Source organism: Caloenas nicobarica, chromosome 1 (assembly GCF_036013445.1).
Source record: "Caloenas nicobarica isolate bCalNic1 chromosome 1, bCalNic1.hap1, whole genome shotgun sequence".
NCBI classification, from domain to species: domain Eukaryota; kingdom Metazoa; phylum Chordata; class Aves; order Columbiformes; family Columbidae; genus Caloenas; species Caloenas nicobarica.
Window position 1 is genome coordinate 130954845 of NC_088245.1, and position 26403 is coordinate 130981247.

The 26403-nt window shown below is 50.9% G+C and overlaps 2 protein-coding genes across 4 annotated transcripts in view; one reads left to right on the plus strand and one right to left on the minus strand.

Annotated features, from left to right (window-relative positions):
• The window catches only part of IGSF3 (immunoglobulin superfamily member 3), a 102990-nt gene extending 90553 nt beyond the window's left edge, over positions 1-12437 (plus strand). For both annotated transcript variants that reach the window (XM_065653713.1, XM_065653719.1), the window contains 4 exons: positions 922-1332; positions 2871-3278; positions 8193-8621; positions 9490-12437. In XM_065653713.1, the coding sequence (XP_065509785.1) occupies positions 922-1332; positions 2871-3278; positions 8193-8621; positions 9490-9740 (1499 nt within the window). In that variant the 3' untranslated portion in view covers positions 9741-12437. The remainder of the gene's footprint in view (positions 1-921; positions 1333-2870; positions 3279-8192; positions 8622-9489) is intronic.
• A 1458-nt stretch (positions 12438-13895) lies between these two features.
• Positions 13896-23612, minus strand: ADPRH (ADP-ribosylarginine hydrolase). Of its 2 annotated transcripts, none has more exons than XM_065642131.1 (4): positions 23476-23612; positions 22045-22391; positions 15160-15520; positions 13896-14404 (listed from the first exon to the last, which is right to left on the minus strand). In XM_065642131.1, exons 1-4 carry the CDS (start codon positions 23547-23549, stop codon positions 14017-14019), a joined length of 1170 nt encoding a protein of 389 aa, XP_065498203.1. In that variant the 5' UTR covers positions 23550-23612; the 3' UTR covers positions 13896-14016. The 2 variants fall into 2 exon arrangements, with proteins under 2 accessions (XP_065498203.1, XP_065498212.1); XM_065642140.1 differs by lacking the exon at positions 23476-23612 and adding an exon at positions 23365-23464.
• Positions 23613-26403: the final 2791 nt, after the last annotated feature.

The window sequence follows — 26403 nt, forward strand, 5'->3', positions numbered from 1 at the left end:
GGGCTGCAGGGCATACCAAGCACAAGTGTCACAGGAGGATGCTTCTTGTCCTTTCCTGAAGATGGGAATGCCCTGGGTCAAGGCTTGGGCAACAGGCACAGCCTGAGCACCAGCAGGGGAGGCTTTGTCTCCTGCTCCTGCAGGGAGACAGGAATTAGAAACCCATGTCCCTGTCTCCTTGCAGGGACAAGAGCTAATGACATTGCCGTGTCATCCTTGGCGCTGTGACCGCTTAGCTACCTGCGCGGGAGCCGCAGTCACACTTGGGAAGCCGAGAGAGGTGGCGCGGCTGTGGCTTGTCCGGGCCGCGTGGTCTGTGGTGGACCTGGACCAGATCTCCTGGCTGCTGGAGCAGAGCTTGCTCCTGCTGATCCTTTCCAGTCTGCTGCTCTTTCTTCTTTTCCAGTTGTGCCCGCCTGTGCTCCCCTAGCTATTGCGTGTCTGTGGGTTACTTGTCACTGGGATGGCTGGCATGTGACAGCAGCAGAGTCTCATTTACTTCACTCTTCCTGGAAATGGTTTTCTCTGGAACTGGTCAACAGCTCATTGCCCTGAGGTGCAAGTGGTGTGGTTTCATCATGAAAAACCCCTTGAGTTTGGGTGTAGCCTTCTTGCTATGTTTGGTGCCTTAGACAACAGTGAATTAAGAGAATCTTTTAAAGGACAAACTGAAAAAGCAGCCTCTTGCTGACGGACATAGTGGAGGATCTGGGAATAGAGGGCAGGTGAAAGAAGAGAGAAGACTTGGTAGGAGAACATCAGAATGCCTTTATCCTGAGGGTCTGGTGCAAGTGGGACACAGACAAGATCAGCTGTGCCCGCAGCTGGGGTAGGACTTTCTGGTCCTCCCAAAAAGAGAGGAGTTTTTTTCCTGTGTTAATGACCCACCTCTCCTCATCCTTATCCATTCCTCTCTCACAGTGACCAAGCTGCAGGTGAGCAAGTCGAAGCGGAGCATCACTCTGGTGGAAAACCGCCCCATCCCCCTCAACTGCTCGGTGAAATCCCAGACCAGCCCCGACTCGCACTTCGCCGTGCTGTGGTACGTCCACAAGCCCTCCGACGCCGACGGCAAGCTCATCCTGAAGACCACCCACAGCTCGGCCTTCGAGTACGGCACCTACGCAGAGGAGGAGGGGCTGCGGGGCCGGCTGCAGTTCGAGCGCTCGGCGTCCGGGGGGCTGTTCAGCCTGACGGTGCAGCGGGCAGAGGTCCGAGACAGCGGCAGCTACTACTGCCACGTGGAGGAGTGGCTGCTCAGCCCCAACCACGCCTGGTACAAGCTGGCGGAGGAGGTGTCCGGGCGGACGGAGGTCACCGTCAAGCAGCCAGGTACCACGTGCCGTGCCAGTGGGGTCCTCTCGGCATCAGCTCTTGTGCATGGCTTGTGAGCTCACTCAGCTTTTCTGGGGCAACAGAAAGGGCTACAGCCTTGTCACCCCCTCTTCGCATCCTCATGCCTGCATATCCCTGCACGAAGAGGGATGTTTTCTCCCTTTGATGTGACCCTCCTCCATTGAGGCTGGGTTGACGTGCATTTCAGTGTCCCCACGTGAAGGCTGTCCATCCCTCACGATCTAGCGAGCCATTGTATCCAGCCAGGTTTCTTTATCCTCAAGAGCATCAGGTAGCAAGAGTGTCGACTAGCGACCTACTCAGAGAGAAACAGTGCGTGCCTGCCTGGGAAAGCATTTTTATGTTTTGCACACAGTTTCATTTTACTCTGTGCCCATATCCTGGCAGGCGCAGGGAGCCTTGTTTCTTTTCCCTCTGTGCTGTGCACATGAGATGCGAGTAACGAGTTTATTGAGGTGGGGAACTGGCTGCCAGGAAAGGAGAAATCTGCTCTGCTGGTGGTTTCTGTGGCAGCTGACATCACTGATAGAGGTAGGCTGATGAAGGAGCCGAAGAGGGCCCCCACAAGCTGCGGACCTGGATAGCAGAACTGGACGATGCTTAATGCATATTCTCTGTCTGGTTTTGGCTGGCTAGACACAAGCTCTGTGTATGGGGGTATAAGAGGGCTATTGAATATGGGCCCCAGCACAGCTTTGCCTGGTTGACCAGGCCGGACTGTGCCGCTCGCTGCTGGTCTCAGCTCCCCATTTCCGTCTGCGAAATCCTGAGATAGCTGTGGGATGGTCAGGGAGGAGGGAGCTGTGATCTGCCCCCTCTTTTGCATCGCCCGCCTCCCTCTGGGAAGTACAGTGGCCATCGCTTGCTGCAGCGGCCATACCAGGGAAGTCCAGACTGTGCCCCTGGAAAAGAAGTTGTGAAGGAGTTAGGAGTGTCTGACACGTCATTTCACATAAAAGAGCTGATTACAGTCACCCCCCACTGCGTATCAATGAAATCGTGGAGCAAAAACCAGGGACATTCCCAAGGCAGCAAAACACTGTGTGTGACTTTGCCCTCGTGCCACTTCTTGTTTTGCAGTGGTGGTTCCCTATAATCAGCCGCCCGTTCTCCGCCTTGCTTTTTCCCCTTTTCCCACAACACGAGGGCTTGCTGGTCAGAGTATGACCAAGCTACTGCCCTGACCCAGGAAGAGGATGAGAAAAGATTGAGATGTGACCTCCCTTCATAAGGTGTCTGTGCACTTAGTATCCCCCAGTCCTACTGGGAGATTGTGTGTTTCCAGTTCCCAGTGCTAAATGGGGCGTTGTTGGTGACTAGCCTGAGATTGTCAGAAGACCCTAAAAACCACAAGTCCTATTTTCTTTTCCTCCTCTTTTTTTTTCTCATTATATTTTTTTCCTGCTTTTCCTCATTTCTTTCATCACACCTCAGGATTGTGGCCATGCGGGAAGTGCTCGTGGGGAGACAAAGGGCCTCCATCACCTTGCGTTTCTAATGGCCTTTTCCCATAGATAACCGCCTGCAGGTGAACCAGACCCATAAGAACATCACAGTGCTGGAGAACCAGTGGGTGACCTTGGAGTGCCTGGTCAGCAGCCGGACCAGCCCCTCATCCCAGCTGGCGGTGGAGTGGTATGTGTGGCGGCCGGGCCAGCCGGAGAAGGAGGTGGTGGCCCGGCTGAGCCGGCAGAACATCCTGCGCTACGGGGACGTGGCGGTGCTGGGTGGCGTGCGGAGCCGGCTGCACCTGGAGAGCCCATCCCCGGGTCTCTACCTCCTCTCCATCCAAAATGCCACCGTGCGGGACAGCGGGGCCTACAACTGCCGCGTGGAGGAGTGGCTCCTCGACCCCAGCGACCGCTGGTACAAGCGGGCAGAGGACATCTCTGGGCTCATCACCCTCACTGTCAAGCAGCCAGGTGAGGAGGGTCTCATGCTGACAGCTTTGAGCAGTGCTCTGCCCTCATGGACAGAACACGGGTCATCATCTGTCTGTCATGGACAGCAGGTCCAAGCAGAGGGCAGGACTGCTGCACTACAGACCATGCTGATGCTTTCTTGCATGTCTTCTTGGGTGCACCCTTGCTTTTCTGGAAGGAGTGTAGAACAAGTCCTGCAAACACAGCTAGATGGGCTTTGGGATCTTGTCACCACTGCATCTGCAAATTCATTTTTTTACAGGACTTTTGGCAGATCCAATAAGATAGGCTTCTGATTTTATTCACATTTTGATTGAGAATGAGATGGGAGAAGCTGTCTGTGCTTCCCAGGTCTGTGCCCCAAGGGCAAGGTCCTTGCATGAAAAGAGGCCAGCAGAGGTTGAGACCCTTGCTGGTGTCCCGGCCATTTTTCATGATGCTGCTCCCCATTCTGCTGATGATGAAGCAAATGTGGGGTGTGCAGCTCCATGGGTTCATCTGTCAATTGAGACAAGGGCTTGGGTTTCTCGATGAGGCAGGAGTTGGCTATGAGGAACCTGCCTCTCTATGGACATGGGAGTACGTATGGGCTTCCTGGCCAATCCACTTGCTGGTGTTAGTGGTTCAGGCAGATTCTGCTGCCTAACACCAGCGTTTTGGCCGTGCCCAGACACAAGGAGGCAGGCATCAGGGATCACTGCAGGTGCTTCTTGTTCTTTCCAGGATCTAGTGAGGAAAAAAAGTGGTACAGAAATTCAAACCAGGGAGTAAACTCCAGTTTCAAAGGGTTGTGAATAGAGTAGAATAGAATAGCATAGCATAGAATAGAATAGATTTGGAATTGGAAGGGACCTACAATGAGCATCTACTCCAACTTCAGGGCTGACCAAAAGTTAAAGCATGTTATTAAGGGCATTGTCCAAATGCCTCTTAAACACTGACAGGCTTGGGGCACCAACCATCTCTTGAGGAAGCCTGTTCCAGGGTTTGACCACCCTCTCAGTAAATAAATGCTTCCTAATGTCCAGGCTAAACCTGCTGTGACTGGTGCAGCTTTGAACTGTTCCCATGTGTCCTGTCACTGGATCCCAGGGAGAAGAGCTCAGCACCCTTCTCTCCATGTCTCCTCAGGAAGCTGTAGAGAGCCATGAGGTTGCCCCTCAGCCTCCTTTTTTCCAAACTAGACCAACCCAAAGTCCTCAGATGCTCCTCATAGGACACTCCTTCCAGCCCTTTCAGCAGCTTTGTTGTCCTCCTCTGGACACAGTCAAGGATCTTCACATCCTTCTTAACTGGTGGGGCCCAGAACTACACACAGCACTTGAGGCGAGGCCGTGCCTATGCTGAATGCAGCGGGACAATCACCTCTTTTGACCGGCTAGTGATGCCATGTTTGACACACCCCGGGATGCAGTTTGTGCTCTTGGCTGCCAGAGCACACGCTGCTGACTTGTACTGAGCTGCTGTGGTCCAGCACCCCCAGGTCCCTTTCTGCAGGGCTGCTCCCCAGCCACTCCTCAGTTTGTACTTGTGCCTGGCGTTACTCCATCCTAGGTGCAGAATCTGGCATTTGGACTCATTGAATTTTGTCCTATTAATCATTGCCCAATACTCCAATCTATCTAGATCCCTCTGCGAGGCCTCTTGTCCCTCAAGAGAGTCAGCAGCACCTCTTAGTTTGGTATCCTAAGCAAACTTGCTAATGGTGCATTCAGCATCCAGATTGTTGATAAATGTATTGAACAGAACTGGCCCTAGAACTGAGCCCTGAGGAACTCCGCTGGTGACCAGCTGCCAGCCAGGCATATGTATCCCCATTCACCACAACCCTCTGAGCTCTGCCCTTCAGCCAGTTCTTCACCCAGCGTACCATGAACCCACTCATCCCACAGTTGGAGAGTTGGAAGGATGCTGTGAGGTACAGCATCAAAAGCCTCACTAAAATCCAGAAAATCTACATCCACCTCTTTCCCTTCACCCACTGGGCGGGTGGCCTTATCGTAGAAGGATATAAATTAATTAAACAGGACTTTCCCTTGGTGAACCCATGTTGACTGTGCCTGGTGATTACATTATTCTTTAAATGCCTTTCGATAGTACCCGGCATAATCTTCTCCATAATTTTTCCAGGAACTGAGGTTAGCCTAACAGGTCTGTAGTTCCCTGGGTGTTCCCTCACACCCTTTTTGTAGACTGGAATAACTTCGGCCAGCCAGCTTCCAGTCATCAAGGACCTTCCCTGAGTCACAGGGCCTTTGGTAGATGATCGAGCGGGGTCCACCTGTAACATCTGCCAGCTCCTTCAGTGCTCTGGGGTGAATCCCATCAGGCCCCATGGACTTGTGAATATTCAGCTGATCCCTTACAAGTTCAGTGTCCACAGATGGAAAGTCACTGTTCCCATACTTGTCCTCTAACTCGGGGGACCGTGCAGCCCAAGGTCTATCAATATTATTAAAGACCGAAGCAAAAAAAGTGTTGAATGCCTCTGCTTTCTCTTCATGCCTATTAGTCAGGTGACCATCTTCAACAAGTGTCAGTCCAGTGTTTTCTTTTGACCTCCTGTTGCTATTAACATACTTTAAAAAGCCCTTCTTGTTACGTGACACAACACTGGCCAGTTTCAGCTCTTAATTGAGCTTTGGCCTTTCACATCATCTCCCTGCATGTACGAACCACAGCTCCATAATCTTCCTGCGAAGCCTGACCTTGCCTCCAGAGATCAGAAAATTTATTTTTCCTCTTGAGCCCCACGAGGAGCTCCCTGTTCAGCCAAGCTGCTCTTCTGCCCTGCTTGCCTGACTTAGGACACAGTGGAATTGTCTGCTCCTGTGCCACTAAAAGGTGGTTCTTAAAGACTGACCAGCATTCGTGGACTCATAAGCCCTCAAAAGCAGATTCCTGGGGTACTCTGCTAAGTTACATCTGCTCTAACAACAGATAAGCTGCAAGGACGATTTCCCTGGAAAATACAGATTCCCTAGTTTTTGAGGCATGTGACTCAAGATTAAATGTCTGTCCTAAAGGCTGTAGGTCAAATAACAGTTATGGTCCTCATTTGCTGGGTACTTTCCAGCATGTAAAGCAACCACTCTGCAAGAACTGCTGTGGTTCTTTATTCCTGCCCATTCCAGCGAGGTGTCAGCCCCGTAATTCTGCAACAAAGCTGTCAAAATGGTAAGATTCTGGAAAGGCTTTGGTGGTCATTCCTGGCAGAGCGGATTGGTACTGCGAAGGAGAAGCTCTCTCAGGGACAGCACAGCCCTTATCTACCCAGGTCCATGCTTGGGAAACTGCTGGCCAAGGTGGCTTGAGCAGAGACCCCCCCCCAGGCAATCCCTGTACCCCACATGCCCGCACGGTTGTAAGTGCAGTTCTTCATCCGGGCTAAGAGCTGCCAGCCCTGACGGAGGGGGAACAGACGGCAGGGGAAATCGTTGAGGTTCATTTTGAATTGTGGAAGGATGTGGAGTGGGAAGAGGAAAGGGAGCTGGGGGTGCACTCATTCAAGATAATTTTTTTCTAAAAGTGCCCTGTTGTTGTTTCTTTTTCTTTCATAGCAGCCAGTACTTAACAAAATTACTGAACTAGCTTGTTCGTGGCTCATTAGTGAAGATCTCCATGCCCATCTTTCAGGACTATAATCATGACCAAAGGTGGAAAAAAGCTCTCAGCACCTTCAGACAGCAGTTCTTCTCTTTCTGCTGAGGTGGGGGAGGCTTTGTGTTGGTTTTGACAAGCCATTTCTTTCCCTTCATCCTTTGTACCTCACTAGTCTCTGAAAACTCAGGACTTACCTCATTCCTGTTTCTGCTCAGGAGTCTTCCTGGGAAAGATGCGAACTGAAAACACTTGTGTTGCCTACGGCCTGGAGAGCTCTGGCCTTAATGAAGGTTTTCCTTATGGGACCACTTAAAAAGTGTCGGGCAGGTGCTATAAAGAGAAGCCCCACTGGGCACAGCAGCCCCGTGGCTGATGAGAGCTGGGGGACGGTAGCCCACTCCTGCAGGGACACCCTGTGTCTGCACAGGGCGAGCTTACCCAGCTATGTTTGCTGGAGGAGAAGGCACCTCTGTCTGTGGTGAGCTATCAGCTCGCCCTTCCTGCTCAGCTTCCGCCTCAGAAAGGGCTTTTTAATCTTTAAATGAAACCTTAGATCCGGACTGATTGCGATCCCTGGAGTATGTGTTCCCCGGCAGGATGACTAAACCAAACGTTAATTGCTCTTGAAGTCAGCCTTTAATCAGCGCATCTTTGGTTCTGGCCGCTCTACCTCAGTTGAGTGAGAACATCTCTTTAGCCTTGCAGCAAGCACTAAAGAAAGAAAAAAGAAAAAACAAGAGAGGGAGACTTTTGGGAGTATCTTTGCTGTGCCTGTGCTGAGCACATCTACATGGAGGAACCTCTTGCCTAAATGATTTCCCAAATTGCTGGAAAAAATCCTCTCCTCTTCTTGTCTTACTGGTTTTCGAGTCCTTTGAGCACTTCCAAATAAATAAAAAATAAGTGTGGAGTGCAGTGCTATTTGCGCTGGTGGCTGGGGAGTGATAGTACCTTGCTCCTCAGCACACACAGCATACCTCAGTATTTTCTGACGCGTTCTTGTGGCGCGTCTGGATGAGCCGCAGCAGGTTTCTGCTCTCACACGCACCCCCGTTAGCTGGTGCGAGGGTCTGCATGAGCAAGCGGTAGCACGCTGCTCGCAGCCAGCTCCTGTTCGACCCTGTGGCAGGTGGCGTGCGGTGGGGTGAGGATGCTGCGACTCGGGGTTGACCACAGAGGTACCTGTGGGACTTGGCAGGGTTTCGCTTGGATCGCACCCAGCCCCAGAGTCATGACAGCTTTCGCCAGGGCTGGGTAGCTTTGACCACAGCATTTTGTTCAGCGCTCACCTCTCCCCTTTTGCCATCTCAGACCCCACCTTGCAGGTGGACACGGCCACCGCCAACCTCACGGTGCAGGAGAAGGAGTCCTTCCTGCTGGACTGCAGCATCCTGTCTCGCTCCAGCCCGGAGTCCCGCTTTGCGGTGACGTGGTACAACCTGCGGGCCAAAGAGGCAGGCGGCCGCGGCGAGGAGGAAGAGGAGGAGGAAGAGAGGGAAGCAGTGCTGAGTGTTGGCCCCGATGCCATCTTCAGCCCCGAGGCCGGTCGCTGGGAGGGCCGCCTGCGGTTCCAGAGGCTCTCGGCGGTGCTTTTCCGGCTGACGGTGCTGCAGGCCGGCGGTGCCGACACGGGCAACTACTCGTGCCGCGTGGAGGAGTGGCTGGCGGACCCCAACGGCGTGTGGTACCGGCTGGCGGAGGAGGAGTCGGGGACAGTCGCTGTTCACGTGCAGGATGCAGGTGAGAAGAGAATCATAGAATAGTTTGGGTTGGAAGGGACCTTCAAAGGTGACCTAGTCCAACGCCCCTGCAATGAGCAGGGACATCTGCAACCAGATCAGGTTGCTCAGAGCCCCGTCCAGCCTGGCACTGAGCCTCTTGGGGATATGGCCCTGGCATCCCCTGCGTCTTTGGTTCAACCAAGATAAAAAGGCCAAGGAGTGAGTGGGACTGGGTCTCACCTGCACTGGGGCGAGTCTGTGGTGATAGTGCTTTTCCAGCCAGCTCGATGGCTGGTAGCCCAGCTCTTGCTTGGGCTTGAGCATCCACACTGTGCTTAGCTCTGTGCTGGGGCCGCTCATCCACAGCGCTTACCGCATGGTGTGTCCCAGGTGGGGTTTAACCCTTCCCCTTGGGAAACCACCTGGAAGTTGGCTTAGCTCTGCACAAGCATGCAGGCTGTGGCACAAGGGTCTCCTCCCAGCAACTCTTGAAGACATCAGGGGGTTTAGAGTCTCCAGAGATAACTGAGGTCATGAGAGTTTTGTGGGCCCTTAAGGGATTAAGCCCTGGGGTACTGCCTTTTTGTACCACCACTGAGGGAGTCAGCGCTTCGCGAGGCTCCCCACTTCATAAGGTATCATAAAATCTGTACCAGGGAAGGCTCTCTCTAGTACTCATGAAACTGTTGTGGGCATAAAGCAAAAACGTGCCTTGCAGTAACTTTCTTCTGCTGCTCTGTTTTCTAATATTGGTATTTTTCTCAGAGTTTCACCTCCTGCATTGACACAGATTAATGAGTATCTGGTTTTTTATGTTTCTGAAGAAATGTGTAGGCCTTGCATTGCAGAGAAGCCATGAAATGTGACCATATTTTGTCTCTTTCCAGGCTCCACCCTGCAGTCCGTCATCTGTTCCAACGACGCCCTCTTCTACTTTGTGTTCTTCTACCCCTTCCCTATCTTCGGCATCTTGATCATCACCATCCTCCTGGTGCGGTTCAAGAGCCGAAACGCCAGCAAGAACTCCGAGGGCAAGAACGGGGTCCCCTTGCTGTGGATCAAAGAGCCTCACCTCAACTATTCTCCCACTTGCCTAGAGCCGCCAGTCCTCAGCATCCACCCAGGAACCATGGACTGAAGAGGCAGAGGCGCCTGGGGGGATGCGCAGAGAGAGAGAGAAGCAGAGACACACCGGGAACCCCAAGGAACAGAGTGGGTTTTGTTGTTCTTGTTTCATTTGTCTCAGTGTCTGTGCTCCAATGTGGTGGCCGAGCTTTGCAGAGCACCCAGCCGGTGGGGACGGGAAGGTCCAAGGCTTCCTCCAGCACCTGTGGGAATGCACCCCCTCACCCCGATGGACGGAGGGTCCCTGTACTTGCTGTACATAGCAGATGTTCCTCTCCGATTAATTTTGCTCCGATCAGTTGCTGTCTTTTGGGCCGTTATTTTTTTGTTGACATTTCTTTTTTGGTCACTCAAAGAACTGTAGGCTTCCCTCACCTTCCACACAGAGAGGAGTTCCCAGCAGGTGTTTTGTCTTGGGACAATCTCTTTGGAAGTAAATCGATATGTTTTTCAAAACAGACTGGTTTTCCTCCTCAGACTCAGTGCCATGGTGAAGAAGGTCTTTTCCCAAGGTGTGCTGAGCTAGCCCCTCCCTCTTCCAAAACAGACAAAGCCAGGTCCACCTCTGGAGGGGTTAGCTGGGCTATCAGGAGGTCCATCTCAAAGTCTGGCTGTAGCCTCAGCATCTTCTTGCCTCCACCTTACTGCTCTCTCAGGAGGGAGCAATTCAGCTTTTATGAGTGTTCCCAGGTCTTGGAGAGACTGAATATTCAGCGCAATTGCGGTCAGGACAAAAGCGATTTAGTTTACCTCCAGGAATAGAAGGAGGACACCTGAAACCCCTGACTTTGTTGGTAGCAAAGAGCGTCCTCACACAGTCCAGCTTACCAGAGTCGTGCTCCTCCCTGGTGTCCATGCTGCCACCTCTGACGAGGCGGGTCCCCTCTGTGGCCCGGTTGCCTGAGGACAGGCAGCTGGATCCAGCTTCCGAAGACTTCAACGTGACCAAAGCAATGACTCTAGGAAGGAGGCAAGGGGAAGCTCCACGGGTTGCATTGACAGCTCCTGGATGGTTCAGCCAAGGAGCCCAGCTGCAGCCATGCCAATCAGCAGGGATATGCAATTAACCACCACGTGTCACGAGTTTCCCCGCAGCTTGCACTGCTTCCCGGCGCGAGCTTGGACAAGGAAAGGAGCCTGCAGCGCGTCGGCACCTTGAGGGCTTTACTGTCCCCCTGAGCCAAGAGAAATCTTCCCCTGCGTGTGTGAGCGCATCTGCCGTTTTTTCATTTCTGGAGCTTTAGGAGGAGAAGCCATTTCTCCATAAGCTCTCCCTCCTGGCAAAGTCACCTGCTCTTGTCATAGGCAGTCGCTGTGGCAGGAAATGCTGTTCTTTCTGTGAAAGATATGGCTCTCGCGAACCAAACCAGGGCTCTCACCGCGTGGGGCACCTGAGCTCCCGTACCCCGTAATGCCAAGTACCCCCCCCCAGTCCTGTGGAGGAAACCGCCTCCTCCCCCATGTGCCCTGAACATCATGTGTGGCGGAAGAAAATGTTTGCCAAAAATGGCCTTTTGTTGTCTTCCTTTATGTCTTCCTGGCAAATCCGGCCATTTATTCTTTGCAGCATGGCTGAAGCCAACCGGGGGTGGCCAGGCGCAGCCGCAAGACCCCCTCCCAGCTTCGCATGTGGGAGGTGCCATACCCACAGCCGTTGTCCTCTTCAGGAGGGTCGGACTGCTCGTTGTGAAGAGAAGGGGACCTCAGCAGATGCTCTGTAGCCCTAGTTGGTTAGACCCTGATGCCTTGATGTTCCAGAGGTGGTGAAGCCTCGGGTGGGAGATCCGCACCATGCATCCTCCACGCTAGGGTGTTCGAAGTCAGCCACCTCTGCTCCTCCACCAGAATGGGATTGGTTTCTTCTTCCACTGGGAAGCCAAAATTTCACTCATCCCTTGGTGAAGTCTGCCTCCTCGAGTCATAACTGCTTACTGGCCCCAGCATATGCATAATATCACACTCCTATATATATATATATATATACACACATATGTATCACACCCCCACACACTTGTCTTCCCTTTCTGGATAAAGCATCTGCAAAGAGAGGAGTGGGATGAGAAGTGAATGGAAATGAAGAACCGAGGCACAAACAGCAACCAGTGGGTATTGTTTTGTAAATGTAGTATCTCCTGTACATACTGCTCCCGGGCAGGAACTGCAACTCATTTCAGCTTTAAAGAAAAAAAAGAAGAGCAAATGAAGTCATTGGGAGCCGTTCTCTCCTGGGCGAACACTGTGCTGCATCTGAACCACGTTCCTCCCCTCCAGCCTGTGTGCCCTGGAGCAGGGTTCTCCTGGAGGGCTGTCCTATGGCCCTGTCGCCCTGGCTGAAACGGTCCCTTCCCAGCCTAGCGGTTCCTGCACTGAGCCCAGGCTTTCCCGGGAAGCGACTCCCACAGTGGTCCCTGAATGTACCTTGCCGGTGACATTTCTCCGTTGCTCTGGCAGTGTGTTGCCCAAACTTTTTTTTTAATAAAGGCAGACTCTTCCTGTAACAAGTTTTAAACACGAAGCTTGTCAAACCACTCTCTCTGCTGTAACTTTCTGTAACGAACCAGAGAAGAAAGAGAGATACCCTATCCATGCATGATGTGGAAAAATGTTTGGGGTTTTTTTTAAAAAAAAAAAAGAAAAAAAATCAGCAAAAACTTTGTACTATGTTGCACTAAAACATGTTTTATACAACACACCTGAGAGCTGTAGTAAACTGTGTTGAAATTGTGAATCCTATTGCTGCTGGTTTTTGTCAGACTTGGGCTTTCATTATGCCTTTATGTGCACTCCCTGCGTAAAGGTGTGTTGAACTCCTAAGCCTGCTCCCCCTTTTCGGCAGCCTCTCCCTCTCCCACCACCCCCATTCCCCGATGCATCAACTCTTCTCCCGCCCCAGTAGTGCATCTTCCCTCCTGCAGGCTGGAGCTTGCAGATACCTTGCACCCTCTGACTCTTCATACTTCTCCTTCCCATCCCTTAATTCATCCCATAATAGAATGTAATGTTTAACAGAGGCATGTCAGGTCTGGTTTTGATACACCATTTTTGAAATTGCTCCAAAAATAGTTAAGTACTTTGCTGTGTCATAGTCTGGATTTGAAGAAAACCCATATTTTTAATAGAATTATTCATAGCAAATGTGAAGCAAGTAATCTTCAGTAACCTTGATGTAAGCAGAAGAATATAGTTCACTACAGAAGTTGCTTAAGTTGATGTAAAATGCAACCTTTTAATTCACATTACCCACTTTTACCTTGAATAAGGGTTAGGTCAGTAGTCTTGAACTCCCTCATTAACTGAAATTAGGGTAGCAGTGCGATATATTCTTACCTGCATAGCAGAAGCGCTGTGAAATAGTGCAAAACACAATCCCGAGGCAGCTGTCAGGTTGGGTTTCGGTTTTTTTCCACATTGATTTAAAGCAAATATCCTTTGCTAAAATAACTGCACGAGAAAGCTCCCATAGAACTCCCTGTTTGTCCCCCCACCCCCCTGGTGGGTCATCTTGGGCTGTACCTGCTATAACCTCTGTGCTAAGGAGCAGAGGTTTTAGCTTTACCCCTGCTCGCTGCTAGGTGGCAAGTGGTGTCCCTGGCGCTCCCCATCAGCGGCACGGGGCGGTGAGCATGGACGAGCCATCATGGGTTGGCCAGGAGGCACCCTCTGGCAGGCCACATATGCCCCCCACGGCCAGGCGTGCGTCCCTGAGCCCCTCTGGGATGCTCGTGTGGGCAGGGCCCTGGTTTGGGGCAGCGTGTGTGGGTTCTGCTGCCTGTGCTGCTGCTGGAGCACCGCTAGCAGTGCTGCAGTGGGTGCCCCTGCCCCTTGAGGGCCAGACAAGGAGGGATGTCTCAAGCACTGGAACAGGCTGCCCCGAGAGGTTGTGGAGTCTCCTTCTCTGGAGACATTCAAAATAAACCAGGACACATTCCCGTGCGACCTGCTCTGGGTGAACCTGCTTTAGCAGGTGGGTTGGACTATGTGATCTCCAGAGGTCCCTTCCAACCCCAACCACTCTGTGATTCTGTGCAGGCTCGGCTGCTGGAGGGACAGACGCGCTGTCTCATGCTCCCATCACACCCCCCGTGTCACTGCTTTCCCCCAAGCTGCTAGCTCCAAAATGGCCTCCCCTCGGAAGCCAACACACACAAACAGAGAAAGCAGGCCTGGCTCTGGCTTACACTCGCATGCTTTAATCCAGCGGGTTTGCAAACCCAGTTTGCAGAACCTCGAGTGAACGAGGGGCGGCAGGAGGGGCGAGCACACCCCGGGGGGCCCTTGCCGCCCCTCGACTAGGTGATGCGGTACAAGTCCCTGGCCACCTGCTGCAGGCGGTCCCTGTACTCCAGGTGGGCATAGAGGGAGGCGTTGACCCCCCGGAAGCCGTGCATGGCCCCCCACCAGCAGGCCGCGATGGCGGCGGTGGAGTCGCTGTCGCCCCCGTGGAAGAAGGCCCGGTGAGCCAGCTCTGTCCAGGAGTCCCCTGCGCCCAGCAGCGCGTCGTAAGCGATCATGGGGGCGTCGTGCCCGCTGCTGCCCCCCCAGCCGTCGTAGCTGAGGGAGGTGTAGAACGAGTCTCTCTCTTCCACGCCATACTTCGGGGGGAAGGTGGGCAGCGAGACCCCGTCTGATATGCCTCTCTCCGCCAGGTATTTCTCCCATTGCTCTTCAAAGTAATGCCTGCACAACAGGAGGTAAGATGTGGGGGCTGTAAGAGACGTCCCACAGCAAAAGCACATACCTGAGCTCCGCGCAGGCTCTCCAGGCGCCAGCTGAAAACATGCCCCGGCAAGAGCCCGGAGCGGTGGCTCAGCAAAATGGTAGGTGTCCCCCGTCTGTCAAACTAGGGATGTGATTTACAGTAAGAGGCACAAGGACATGTTTCAGTGAGTTAGATTTCCCCTCCCTCCAGCCACATGGGAGAAGGCAGCTCAGCACCTGCTGCTGTCGCGCTGCACGGGATTCAAAGGCTCAGAGCGAGAACTGAGTCATCCTCCCAAATTCAGATTACCCCCTGTCCATGTGCACCCCTGCGCACAGAGCCACACTGAATCTGCAGCCACATTTGGTTATAGCTTTCAAACTGAGCTCAGCCCTAAGCCTGGTGCTGTTCCCCAGCCTTGCTTTTCATCTTTCGTCAGATCACGGTTGCTTGAGATGACAAGTCTAGCTACCTCATACTGGATCCAGAAAAATGTCACAACTACATGACCCAAACACAACCTGACTTTTTTTTTTTTAGTAAGTTAGATGTATTTTTCCCCTGGGGGACTTCAGAGACTTTCTGAATCGATTTGATCCCATGGCATGCATCTGCTGCTCCAGGAGTTCAGCATAATGTGATTACTGAAGCTTAAGTATAACAGAGCTTGCCCTTTTCGTACATGAGGTTTATCTTAATTTTACCAAGCCCCGGTGCTGGTAGCACAGCTCACCATTGCCCCATGTTCTCCTCCACGAAGAAGCCGGTGTCCCGCACGTAGGCTTTCGCCCGCGGCAGCACCTCCAGCAGCCCCTTCCCCCAGGCTGGGGGGGACACGCCGTTCACCGCGAAAGCCGTGAAGAGGGCCGAAGCCAGGGACCCCAGGTAGCCGGTGGGGTGGTGGTGCGTCATGCGGCCGCTCTCGATGCTGACTTGCACCAGGGTGTCCAGCTCGGCGGGGTGGCAGAAGCGCAGCCCGATGCACATGGAGCGCATGGCGGCCCCGCAGCCTCCCGCCCGGGGGCTGAACGGGACCCTCCAGCCGTCCGGCTGCCCTGGATTCAGCTTCAGAGCGTTTGCCTCACACATGGCACCTGGACAGAGCCCAAAAGGGGAAGAAGGGAAAGAAGAAGGGGAAGGAGGGAAAGAAGGGAAAGGAGAAAGGAGAAAGGAGAAAGGAGAAAGGAGAAAGGAGAAAGGAGAGGAAAGGGAAGGGAAGGGAAGGGAAGGGAAGGGAAGGGAAGGGAAGGGAAGGGAAGGGAAGGGAAGGGAAGGGAAGGGAAGGGAAGGGAAGGGAAGGGAAGGGAAGGGAAGGGAAGGGAAGGGAAGGGAAGGGAAGGGAAGGGAAGGGAAGGGAAGGGAAGGGAAGGGAAGGGAAGGGAAGGGGAAGGAAGGGAAGGGGAAGGGGAAGGAAGGAAAGGGAAGGGAAGGAAAGGGAAGGGAAGGGAGGCGATAGCATCACATAGCTCAGCAACTGAGGGAAGACAGGCAGGGTAGCAGGGAGGAACCATTGCGTTCTGTGAGGTATCCAGCCCTCCTTGTGAAAACATCAGTTGTCAGCTCACATATGTTTCTTGCCCTAAATTGACGGCAAATCCTGCATATTCCCAAGCAGACCTGATAATTCCTGCTTGTGAAAACAACTTAAAAGCCTTGAGGAGTAAAAAACATTCCACTGCTGATTTATGTAATTTACATTGTTTATGTCTACATTTAATGTTACTTATTTAATAACTTACCCATTTACCAACTTATCCATAAAGTGTATATATATAATGTGTATATATATATATATGTATATGTACATAGATATCTAGATAGACATATATAAATATAAAGGAGCTTTGGAGGGCCATCAGACCGCATCAATTCCTGATCCAGCGCATGTCTAAGTACCTCTGTGCTTTTTTCCTGAGAGTTGTTTAAGCCTCTTTACAGGACCCTTTAAAGACAGTGACCCCCACACGCCTCGCTGATACAAAATGTTTCCCAGATCTCCCTTGCTGCAGTTTAAGTTTGTCAGGAAGCGATGAACGTAGCGTCTCGCTCACCACGACACAGTCTGCATAACTGGCTTTACTGCACTTCTCTTCAATAAGCTGAAGAAGGGCTGTACTAGGTGAGACCAAAGGTTTGTCCAGCCCACTAGCTTGTCTCCAAACACAACCACTAACAGATTAAGTACGGAAAGACTATAACATATGAGGCAAGCACAATGTTTCCTCCAAAAGACCCTCCTGGCTTCCAGCAGACAGAGGGGCAGAGACTACTCGAGCTTTTGTTTCAAACTGCCATTTGACAATTCCCTCAAATTCTCCTCTAATTCCTCTAATTACAATAACAGCTTTTCATGCTCCACACTATTCAAGGCTGCATATACTTTGTCCCTCTTCCTCAGTTTTCTCCTGCTCCAAGCTGACACCCTAGTCCAATTTTGCCTCTCTTCTGGTGGGAAGCCACACCACCATTCCTTCTTGCCCACCTCCATCTCTTTCATAGTAGTGCTATTTACTTTTAAAAGAAATGACTCTGCTTCTTCCAGTGCTGCTTCTTCAGAAACTCACTTGTTAGTCCAGCACATTCGTAAGATAAAGCCATCTGCACAAACACATCCACATTTCAGAGCCCAGCCAGTCAAGACCATGAAACAAGTTTTGAGAGCTAAGCCCAAATGCTTGTGTGCAAGGACAAGGAAACAGGTGTTAAACATTAAATTATCTTTGATTCTCTTCTACCTTGCCTTTTCCTCCTAGTTTCTCTTCTGGCCAAATCTTAAGTACTTCTTTTCCAGCAGAAAGGTAAATCAAGGGCAGGTTTCAAGCAGTTTCATTTAAGTTTTAATGTGTTAGACAATGGCAAAAGTGGACTCAAAAGACTAGTCTTCTCCTAACCACAGCATGCCTGGTCCTCTCTCAGAAACACAGAGCAGCAGCAGCAGTTGACATGCCCATGCACCCAAAATTAAGACCATTGCTCCTATATTCTGCTGTCTAACCGGGACAGGTAGCTGATAAATTTGCAGGTGCTCTGCTACTTTGAAAGTCAAACTAAGTAGAATGGGATAGCAAAGAAGCCTGGTCTAGCAACTTCACATAACTCTACAATTCAATTACCTTTATGCAATTTGGTCACCATGATCTAGGAGCTTGCTAATCACAGCTAGGTACTGCACTAAGTGCTCTGCAGAGCTGTTCACTTCTGCACTCTCACGTATACGCTTAGCAGTAGGATTTGGTATACAGCAGTCTGTTTTACCTCCACACGGCACTTAGAGCACCCTTGTAACCCAAATACCTCCACATCCAAGCACAGCTTTAAGACTGGCTTCTGCACATGTGCTAAAAATAAATAATGGCTGGCTGCTATCAGGAATAAGGTCATGTGGATCCTTTCATAGATCGGGTCTAAGTGTCCTTAGCGTATTTCTTTTCGGACGGTGCTGTTACGTTACAGGCTCATTAGATCAGCGCAGCCCTCTGTGCAGTGTGAACGGGTGGACCAGCTCCCCGTGGATGGTTGTCTCCAACTGGAAAAGCAGCTCGGTCCTGCGGCTGCCAGGTGCGGGTAGCACGGGGCTCCGCTGGGACCCATCGCCACCGACCTCTAACTCAGCTACCTGGGAGTTTGGTTTTTGTGGTGTCTCAAAGTGGAAACGCATTCAGGCCTCTAAATCTGCTTCTCATGTAGTTTACTAGCCCAGTGTGGGCTGCTACGTATAAAAATCATTAAGAGGGATATCAGTACAATTTCCAAAATTATGATGATTAACAGAAAATCGAAGCACTTTTTTGAAAAATCTTACTACACTAGGCATTGCACTCATGAGCTATAACAGGACCTTTAAAAAGAACCTGTCAAAGCCACATTTTTAAAAAGCTGTGCCCGCTACCCTATTCATATGTTCCTGGTAAAATACACGTTCTGCCAGGAAGAAAAGGGCAAGGAGTGCAAAGGGACCTACAGCAGCTTAAAATCAAAATGTTCTCTGTAATCTTGCTGGAACTGTGAGAAAGACATTTCTTCAGGACATGTTTGGGCAGGCTGACAACAGGAAACTCAGTCTGATAAAAAGTGAGATTGTTCTTGCATTAACTGTAGTCAAAAGAAAATTAAGAAAATGACAAGGCTTAAACAGTAAGGAAAGAGGGGTTATTTTGCAATAACAACCTACTCGCAGCTTTAAACCTGTGCATATTGTTTTAGAAGATGACTACTGATAACCTGCAAATGAAAAAAAAAAGTGTAAAACAAACCAGTAAACAACAGCTAAGACTCTAGTGATTTACGAAGTATTACAAGTATTATCCTCATACCTTTAAACAGTTAAAATATTAAAATATTTAAAAGCCGATTTAGGAAGACTAAGCTGAAATCACATCAGGTCTTCTTTTAAACACAGGTTTAAAAAATTTTAAAAACTGATGTAGGAGTTTTTGAATCAGGAAATTCTGTTTTGGAAATCCACCAAATCCTGATTAGGAATCCTCTGTACTAACAAAAAGAAACTAAAAGTAATCTGAGGAGGGTACTGGTCTAAGGGAAGAAGAAATACAGGCAAAAAGCAGTATGTGAAGAAAGACAACCTGGAAAAGTTTCAAGTACAATTGGACACTATTTCTGGAAGAGGCTTCCATTCCACTTATTTAGACTCTTCATGAGCACAGACAATAACAGTTGTTTGGAATCAATCCATACACTTTAAAAAAGGTGAGTTAAAACAACCACACAGTGGTAAATAGCTCCACAGGGAGAGCACTTGGACCAAAAGACACAAGTTTTGAAGAAGGTTTCCTGGAGAGCTACGGAGACACGTGTCGTTGTACCATGAAAAAAGAAATATGGCCATGTTCATGTCGCTTAATTCATTGGCTTCATTTTCTGTGAAGAACAATGAACTTGGGGCTGTGGCATATCACAAAGACCAATAATGGATGTAGGGATTAGCTTGCCATCAAATTAAGATAGTGAGTTCTCTCCTGGGGCTGCATACTCGAGGGACCCTACCGTCACTGTCTGGTGATTCATAATGTTGTGGGAACCTCTTTGTTACTGCGGGTTTTTGTTTTCAGGTCTGGACTCCCTCGTGTGGGCGACCAACGTGACTTTCCCCCACTGTTCTGGGGAATATCTTCTGTGTTGGGCGAAAGTTGCAGCAGCAACTTTCCATTCTCCGCCTGAAGGGCTGACGTTCCCCGGTGAGCACTTCGGCCAAAACGGCATCACCCTGGGTTATGTTCTCAGCTAAAATCTATTTGCTCTGAACTGCCAAAAGAAGTTATTGACACGCAACTTCTATCACTGGGATTTATCAGTACAGCACAGAGACTCTAGACTGCAGGCAGCTTTTCGGGATATAGGTTAGGTATTCGCTTTGATAGTACATCAGTGGGCATTAAATTGTTAAGTGTTGGGATTTAAGGTCTCAGAGCCGAGCACCTTTCCTGTGGCTGCAGCAGCAGCGCTCCAGAACGCTGTTCCAAGAACATTCCCAACAGACTTCATTTTCCTCCACATTACTTTCCCCACTTCCCCTCAAATTTTATAAGGTTGTGTCCATGGACCCATTAAAGAAGTTGCATGTCTTTGTTTAGTGACCTTTCCTTGTCACTCTGATTAGCGTCCATAGCAAATCTACTTCAAAATCCTTTACTTCCAAATGGGAACCACTTTTGGGCGTATTGTAGCTCACTCGCTCACAGGGCTGCAGCAGGTGTGCTATTATCCTTAGCTATTAATTACTAACATTTCAATTTTAGGTTCTTCTCCTTTTTGTCTTGGGTTTTAGTCACTAAGCTTAGATACCAGAGGCAAAAATAGCTTCCAGGTGCTGTCTGACTGCCAGCTGTGGTTAGTCCACCTTGGCAAGACCCCCATCAGCTGGGGGAACTACAAGATGCTCCTTTGCCAAAACACCAGTGAGTCTCTCGAAGTTCAACCCGCCAACTCCTGCTATCCTGGCAAGCATTGTTACCCCTTCCTAAACATTTTATTAATTAGGCTACTCCAACTACTGAGACTATCTGTGTTAAAGAATACTGATAGTCTAGTTCTTTACAGGAGGGCAGGTGGTCACTGTCGAAAGGCAAGCAGATTACATTCCTGGTCAAGTTTCCAAGCTGGTTTACCTTGGAAATGCACAGCTCTGTCACACTATGCTCAGTGACCCTACAAGAGCAATGCAGGATTGGGCCTTTCCCATGTTTAATGTCAAGCCAGAACACTCTTGATATATTCTGGGCACTACAAATAGGCATGTCTAGGCAACTTATTTTCGATGTATAAACTTTGCATAGGATTGCCGAATTTGAGTGTTTCCTGGATACTTCACGCTGCCTGCACTAGTCAAATTAGAGGCTCAGACCCGGTAGCTCCAATTTAAGTTTAATTCAAGCACCCAGAAGAGTCTGGGCTGTAAGTTGAGGGAGCTGGGGCTGTTCAGCCTGGAGAAAAGGAGGCTGAGGGGAGACCTGATCGCTGTCTACAACTACCTGAAAGGAGGCTGTAGCGTGGAGGGGGTTGGTCTCTTCTCCCAAGTAGCGAGTGATAGGACGAGAGGAAATGGCCTCAAGTTGTGCCAGAGGAGGTTTCGATTGGATACTAGGAAAAAATTCTTCACGAAAAGGGTTGTCAGGCATTGGAACAGGCTGCCCAGGAAGTGGTGGAGTCACCATCCCTGGAGGGGTTTAAAAGGTGTTTAGACGAGGTTCTTAGGGACATGGTTTAGTGCCAGAGTTAAGTTATGGTTGGACTCAATGATCCTGAGGGTCTCTTCCAACCAAAACGATTCTATGATTCTATGAGCGCAGAGAGAGACGGGGTCCTTGGGGATGAGTTGGGTCAGCAAGCTTGGCTGAACCAGGAGCTACATGAATACGTTGCACATGGTTTGGCTACTGCAGCCTGTCAAAGCGCCCCTTCTGAATACAGACACACACTGCCAGTCCCTGCTGCCTCTGACCCAAACTCGGCACCGCTGTGTCTATCCAGAGAAAAGAGAGATGATGGAAGTACAGGGTTCAGAAATGATGATTGTAGCCTGACTGTCCTGGCTCAGAAAGCAGGCATGCAGGGCTAGCTAAAAGGAGACTTTGGGTTTAATAAACTTAATTATTCCAAGCAAGGATCTATGTGCCTTTTAATATATTTATGTGTAATTTATTGCATTTATTATGAGAAGTTCTGTATTAATTATCTGTTTAAATGTGCTACTTAAGACGGCATCTCAGGGTGCACATTATACATTGCTGAATGTGTTTTTCATCCGTTGAGTGTGGGAAAAGACACATCCCCAACGCAATAGTCAGCATCCTTCCCTGAGTTCAAGGCCAGGCCTCAAACGTACCTGTAAGAATGTTTTGTAAACCTGGGCAGAATAGCATCTTTTTCATCTAGCTTAGGGAAGCCCAAACCACTTCAGCTTGCCTTATTCTGTTGGGGTTTTTTTTAGTTCATCCTGAAATAGGTACTCAGTGTGGAAAACTTTGGTCTTTACAAGAAATACAGTTAACGCTATCAACAGCCAAAAGCAGAGCCAGGGCCAGCCTCAGCTCCAAGCTGCAGGAAAGGGGGACATCAGCAAGAACACAGCCCTGCCCAGACAGCGCTACAGCAGGCTTACCTGGAGCTCTGCCCTTCATGTCATTCATGCACTCCTTGTAGTTCTTTGCAATCAGGGAATAGAGATGTGCCAAACTTGGGTTTTTCCCAGCAGCTACCAGGGCTTCTGCCGTGGCCAGGTGCATCACCGTATCATCGCTGACTTTCCAGCCTTGGATGCTCAAGTTGCCGAGTCCTCCCATCTCCGCCAGCTCCCTGTGGATGGCTGGGCCGCTCTGCAGGAACTCCCACCTCCCGTTGTAATAGCCCAGCGTGTCACCAACCGCGCTCAGCACCATCGATGCCACGTAGTTCTCCATCACCTTAGGACACAGTATTTGCCCCAGGACTGCTTCAATGTAGAAAATGCTATTAAAAAAAAAAATTTAAAAAAAAAAAAAAAGAGAGAGAGGGAGATTGAATATAAAAATCTTTCCCAATTCAGCATGAGCCTCTACTTGTAGGAAACGATCACCTTGCCAATATAGTAGGCCCAGGCAGGATCTCTCAGCAAAGCATATTTTATTAACAATTTTGCAAGACCAGGTGTTCTACCTAAAGGCGGGCACATGCAATAGGGCAAAAAGCCTCTGCTCATATCCCCCGTAAATCCCAGCCGTAAATTCCCTGCCCTGTTCCCCACTGGTTGGGTACTTCAGGGTTTACAGACTACCTGACACCTGCCTCAGTTTACATATTTTATTCATCTAATCCAAACAACCCCTTGCCTTTATCAATTTGTTTAGAATATGGGTTCCTGGCTCTTTGGCTACCCTTCCCCCTGGGTTAACTTCTAAATACAGGTATCTGTTTGCATTCCGAGATTAGCTGGAAGAGACTTTGTTTTACATTAAGGATTCAGGCTCCCAGAGTCACTGCTCTCCAAGTGTGCTGGGGATCACAGAATCACAGAATGTCAGGGATTGGAAGGGACCTAGAAAGATCATCCAGTCCAATCCCCCTGCCAGGGCAGGAACACCTAGGTGAGGTTACACAGGAAGGCGTCCAGGCGGGTTTTGAATGTCTCCAGAGAAGGAGAATCCACAGCCTCCCTGGGCAGCCTGTTCCAGTGTTCCGTCACCCTCACTGAGAAGAAGTTTCTTCTCATATTTAAGTGGAACCTCCTGTGTTCCAGTTTGTACCCACTGCCCCTTGTCATTGGTTGTCACCGAGAAGAGCCTGGCTCCATCCTCGTGACACTCACCCTTTACATATTTATAAACGTACCTATGAAACTTATAAATTTTATAAAATTTACAAAATTTTATAAAATGTATAAAATACCCGCAAAGGGTATTTTCAGGGATGCCCTCCCCCCAAAAAAACCAACCAACCAACCAACCAAACACCCAAACACGCTCCTCCTCAGGCTTTGCTGGAGTCCCCTTGGCTCGGGGGCAGCGGAGCCGGGGAAGGACGGCGGGGCCTCTTCCCGGCCCCGGCGGGTACTCACGCAGCCAGCCCTGCCGGCAGCGGCCGCGGGGTCCTGCCCGGGCTCGGGAGCGGCAGGCTGCTCCCCGGGAACATCCGTCCGCCGGCACCGGCGCTCGCTGCCTGCCCGGGGCGCTTCCGCCCGCCCCCCGCCCCTCCACGGCCCGCCGGGGCGGTGCCACGGGCGGCGGACGAGCCCCGCCCTTGACAGGCGGCGGCGGGGACTCTGCAGCCGGCGGGCCCGGGGGTGTCGCTCCCAAAGGAGCCCGTCTCGTCCCTGGACGGACCCCGGCTCTCCGCCGCTTCCCGGCCGGCTGCCGCCTGGTCGCGGCCGCGCTGTGCCCTGCGCAGGCCGAGGGTTCGGTCCCCGGCCGCAGGGCCGGGAGCTCGGGAAGGACACGGGTGGTTTCGTTGTCTTTTTTTCATTTTCTAGGTTGTCTCTTTCGTGGCGCCCTCAGAGGCGCAGCAGTCAACTCGGGAATGAAGCTGCCCCGTGGAAATCAAGTCACCGCGTGGAAATTAAATATTTCATGGAAAAAAAAAAAAAAGTAAAAATGACAGGCTCTTTCACCATTTCCCCGGCTTTTTCCATTGAAACCGTTCACTAGTTTCATGAGCAGCCCCACTCCCCTTGGCCAAGTCCCAGCCGGGGCAGCCAGCTCCTGTGTGGGAGCACAGCGGGTCTGCGCGCCCCACTCAGGGTCTGTGCTGGAGGGAGATCTTGTGGGGGGTGTCCCCATCTTTTTCAGCCTTGGTTTCTCTTTCCCCATACTTTTTCAGCACTCATTCACTGCAGCCTGAGCAGAGCCCTTAGCTGCTACCAGGCTACAAAGACTATTAGGGGTCTGGAGCACCTTTCTGATGAGGAGAGACTGAAGGAGCTGGGTCTGTTCAGCCTGGAGAAGAGAATGCTGAGAGGGGATCTCATCAATGCTTATAAATATCTGAAGGGTGGATGTCAAGAGGATGGGACCAGACTCCTTTCAGTGGTGTCCAACGATAGGATGAGGGGCAACAGGCACACACTGAAGCATGGGAGGTTCCATCTGAATATGAGGAGAAACTTCTTTACTTTGAGGTGCCAGAGCCCTGGAACAGGCTGCCCAGAGAGGTTGTGGAGTCTCCTTCTCTGGAGACATTCAAGACCCACCTGGACACATTCCTGTGTGATCTGCTCTGCGTGAACCTGCTTTAGCAGGTGGGTTGGAATAGATGATCCCCAGAGGTCCCTTCCAACCCCAACCATTATGGGATTCTGTGATGTGCCTGCCCTGTCTCTTGGTGTTTTGGGGCAGTGCTCTCCCCACGGCCCCCGGCATAGCCCAGATCGGCCCCTGGGTGACTCCAGCCTCCTCCAAACCATGACTAGTCTTTGCCATGTCCAGTGGTACTGCTTTACATTGCATCTGGAGGGGCTCGCTGATGTGGTTGCCTTGCTTTATTTTTAACAATGGTGGTGGTGGTGGTTAGGTGGCTGAGGGCATCTACTGAATGGGCAGGGAAGGGGCAGCAGCAGGAGCCAGGAGTGAAAAAAACAGGATTGAGCATTTTCAGGATGCATTTTGTGGAGGCCAAGCGTTTTTACCAAACGGCGGTCGCTTGTCGTGCTGCATGCCAGGTCTCCAGAGCTCTGGTTCACCCCAGAAGGTACCAGAGCCTCTTACACGAAGGGAAAAAAAAAATCCCCCCCTTGCCTATGAAAGAAAGTGGTGGTAGTTTTTGAGCTGCAGCCCTGGGGGATTTCAGAGCAATCACAAGTGTAGCACTGGGTCAGAGCAGAGTCCCTGGGGAATTTGGGGGCAAGTGAGATCGGGGGGCTGGAAGAGGGCCCCGGGGAATTTCAGGTAGCGGAGAGCACAGGGCTGCGCGGGAGCACCCACCCTGGCGTCTGCAGAGGTTCAGTATGCAGTGCCCATTCCGAAATCTGCTGCTCCTCTGCACCCCGCTGCAGACGTGGAGTTTGAGAAGCGCCTGGTAAAGAAAATAGTAACAGAAAAGGAAGTGGGAAAAGAAGCTGCCGGTGTTTCAGCACTGCCAGCGGTGCCTGCTGACCTTTTCTGTTTCTCTGCTTCGTTCTGTTTTACGTAGAACAGCTCTGAATTTACTCAGGTTGGTGCAGCGCTTAAAAGCAAAGTGGGGTTTTTCTCTCCTAAGCTTTGAACCTGCAAGAGGGAAAACTCCTCCTGCTTTTGGCTGGCTATCTGAGGAGGGCTTCTGCTGCAGCCAGAAGGGCAGAAGAACGTAGAGAAAAGCTGCAGGGTTCCCCAAAGGGACAGGAAAATGGGACAATGTCTCTGCATCAGCACAAAATGACTGCAGCCCTGAGGTCTCTGGATGTCATCATTGTTTCCTGGTTCCTGAGCTCTTTCAGCTTCCTAAAAACTGAAACCAAAATGCACGATGGAGTTAGTTAAGTGACATCTGATATGTGTCACGGAAAAACTTTGAGGGCTCCTCACTGGCAGGTGACAGACAATGAGCCAGCAGCAGGGACCTGCGAACATGGGGTTGGGGAGGGCAGCAGTTTTCAGGCTCAAACGCATGCATTGATGCCAAAGGGGTCTCCTTGTGTGAGTCCCACAGGACGCCCATGAGGTGGGTGAGGAGAGTGCTTTCCATCCAGGAGCACCTCCAGCTCCAAGGTGGTGCAGGGCAATGTTGCCCTGACTCACCCTGTGGCACGGGGAGGTGGGCATGACCAATCCTGCTTGGCAAGGGTGGCCTTCTGGTGCTGAGCCATGCAAAGAGTTAAAGACTCACCTCTTTTTTGCCATTTGTATTTGTTTGTATGGGGTTTTTTGTTTTGCTGGGTTTTTGTTTTGGTTTGGTTTTTTAATGAAAATTTAGGCTGTGGTGGACCAATAGCCAGGATATGCCTTCTGGAAAGTACCACCTTGGAGCAGCTCACTGACATGCCCCTGCCATATGTTGGACACTGTGGTTAGCACTT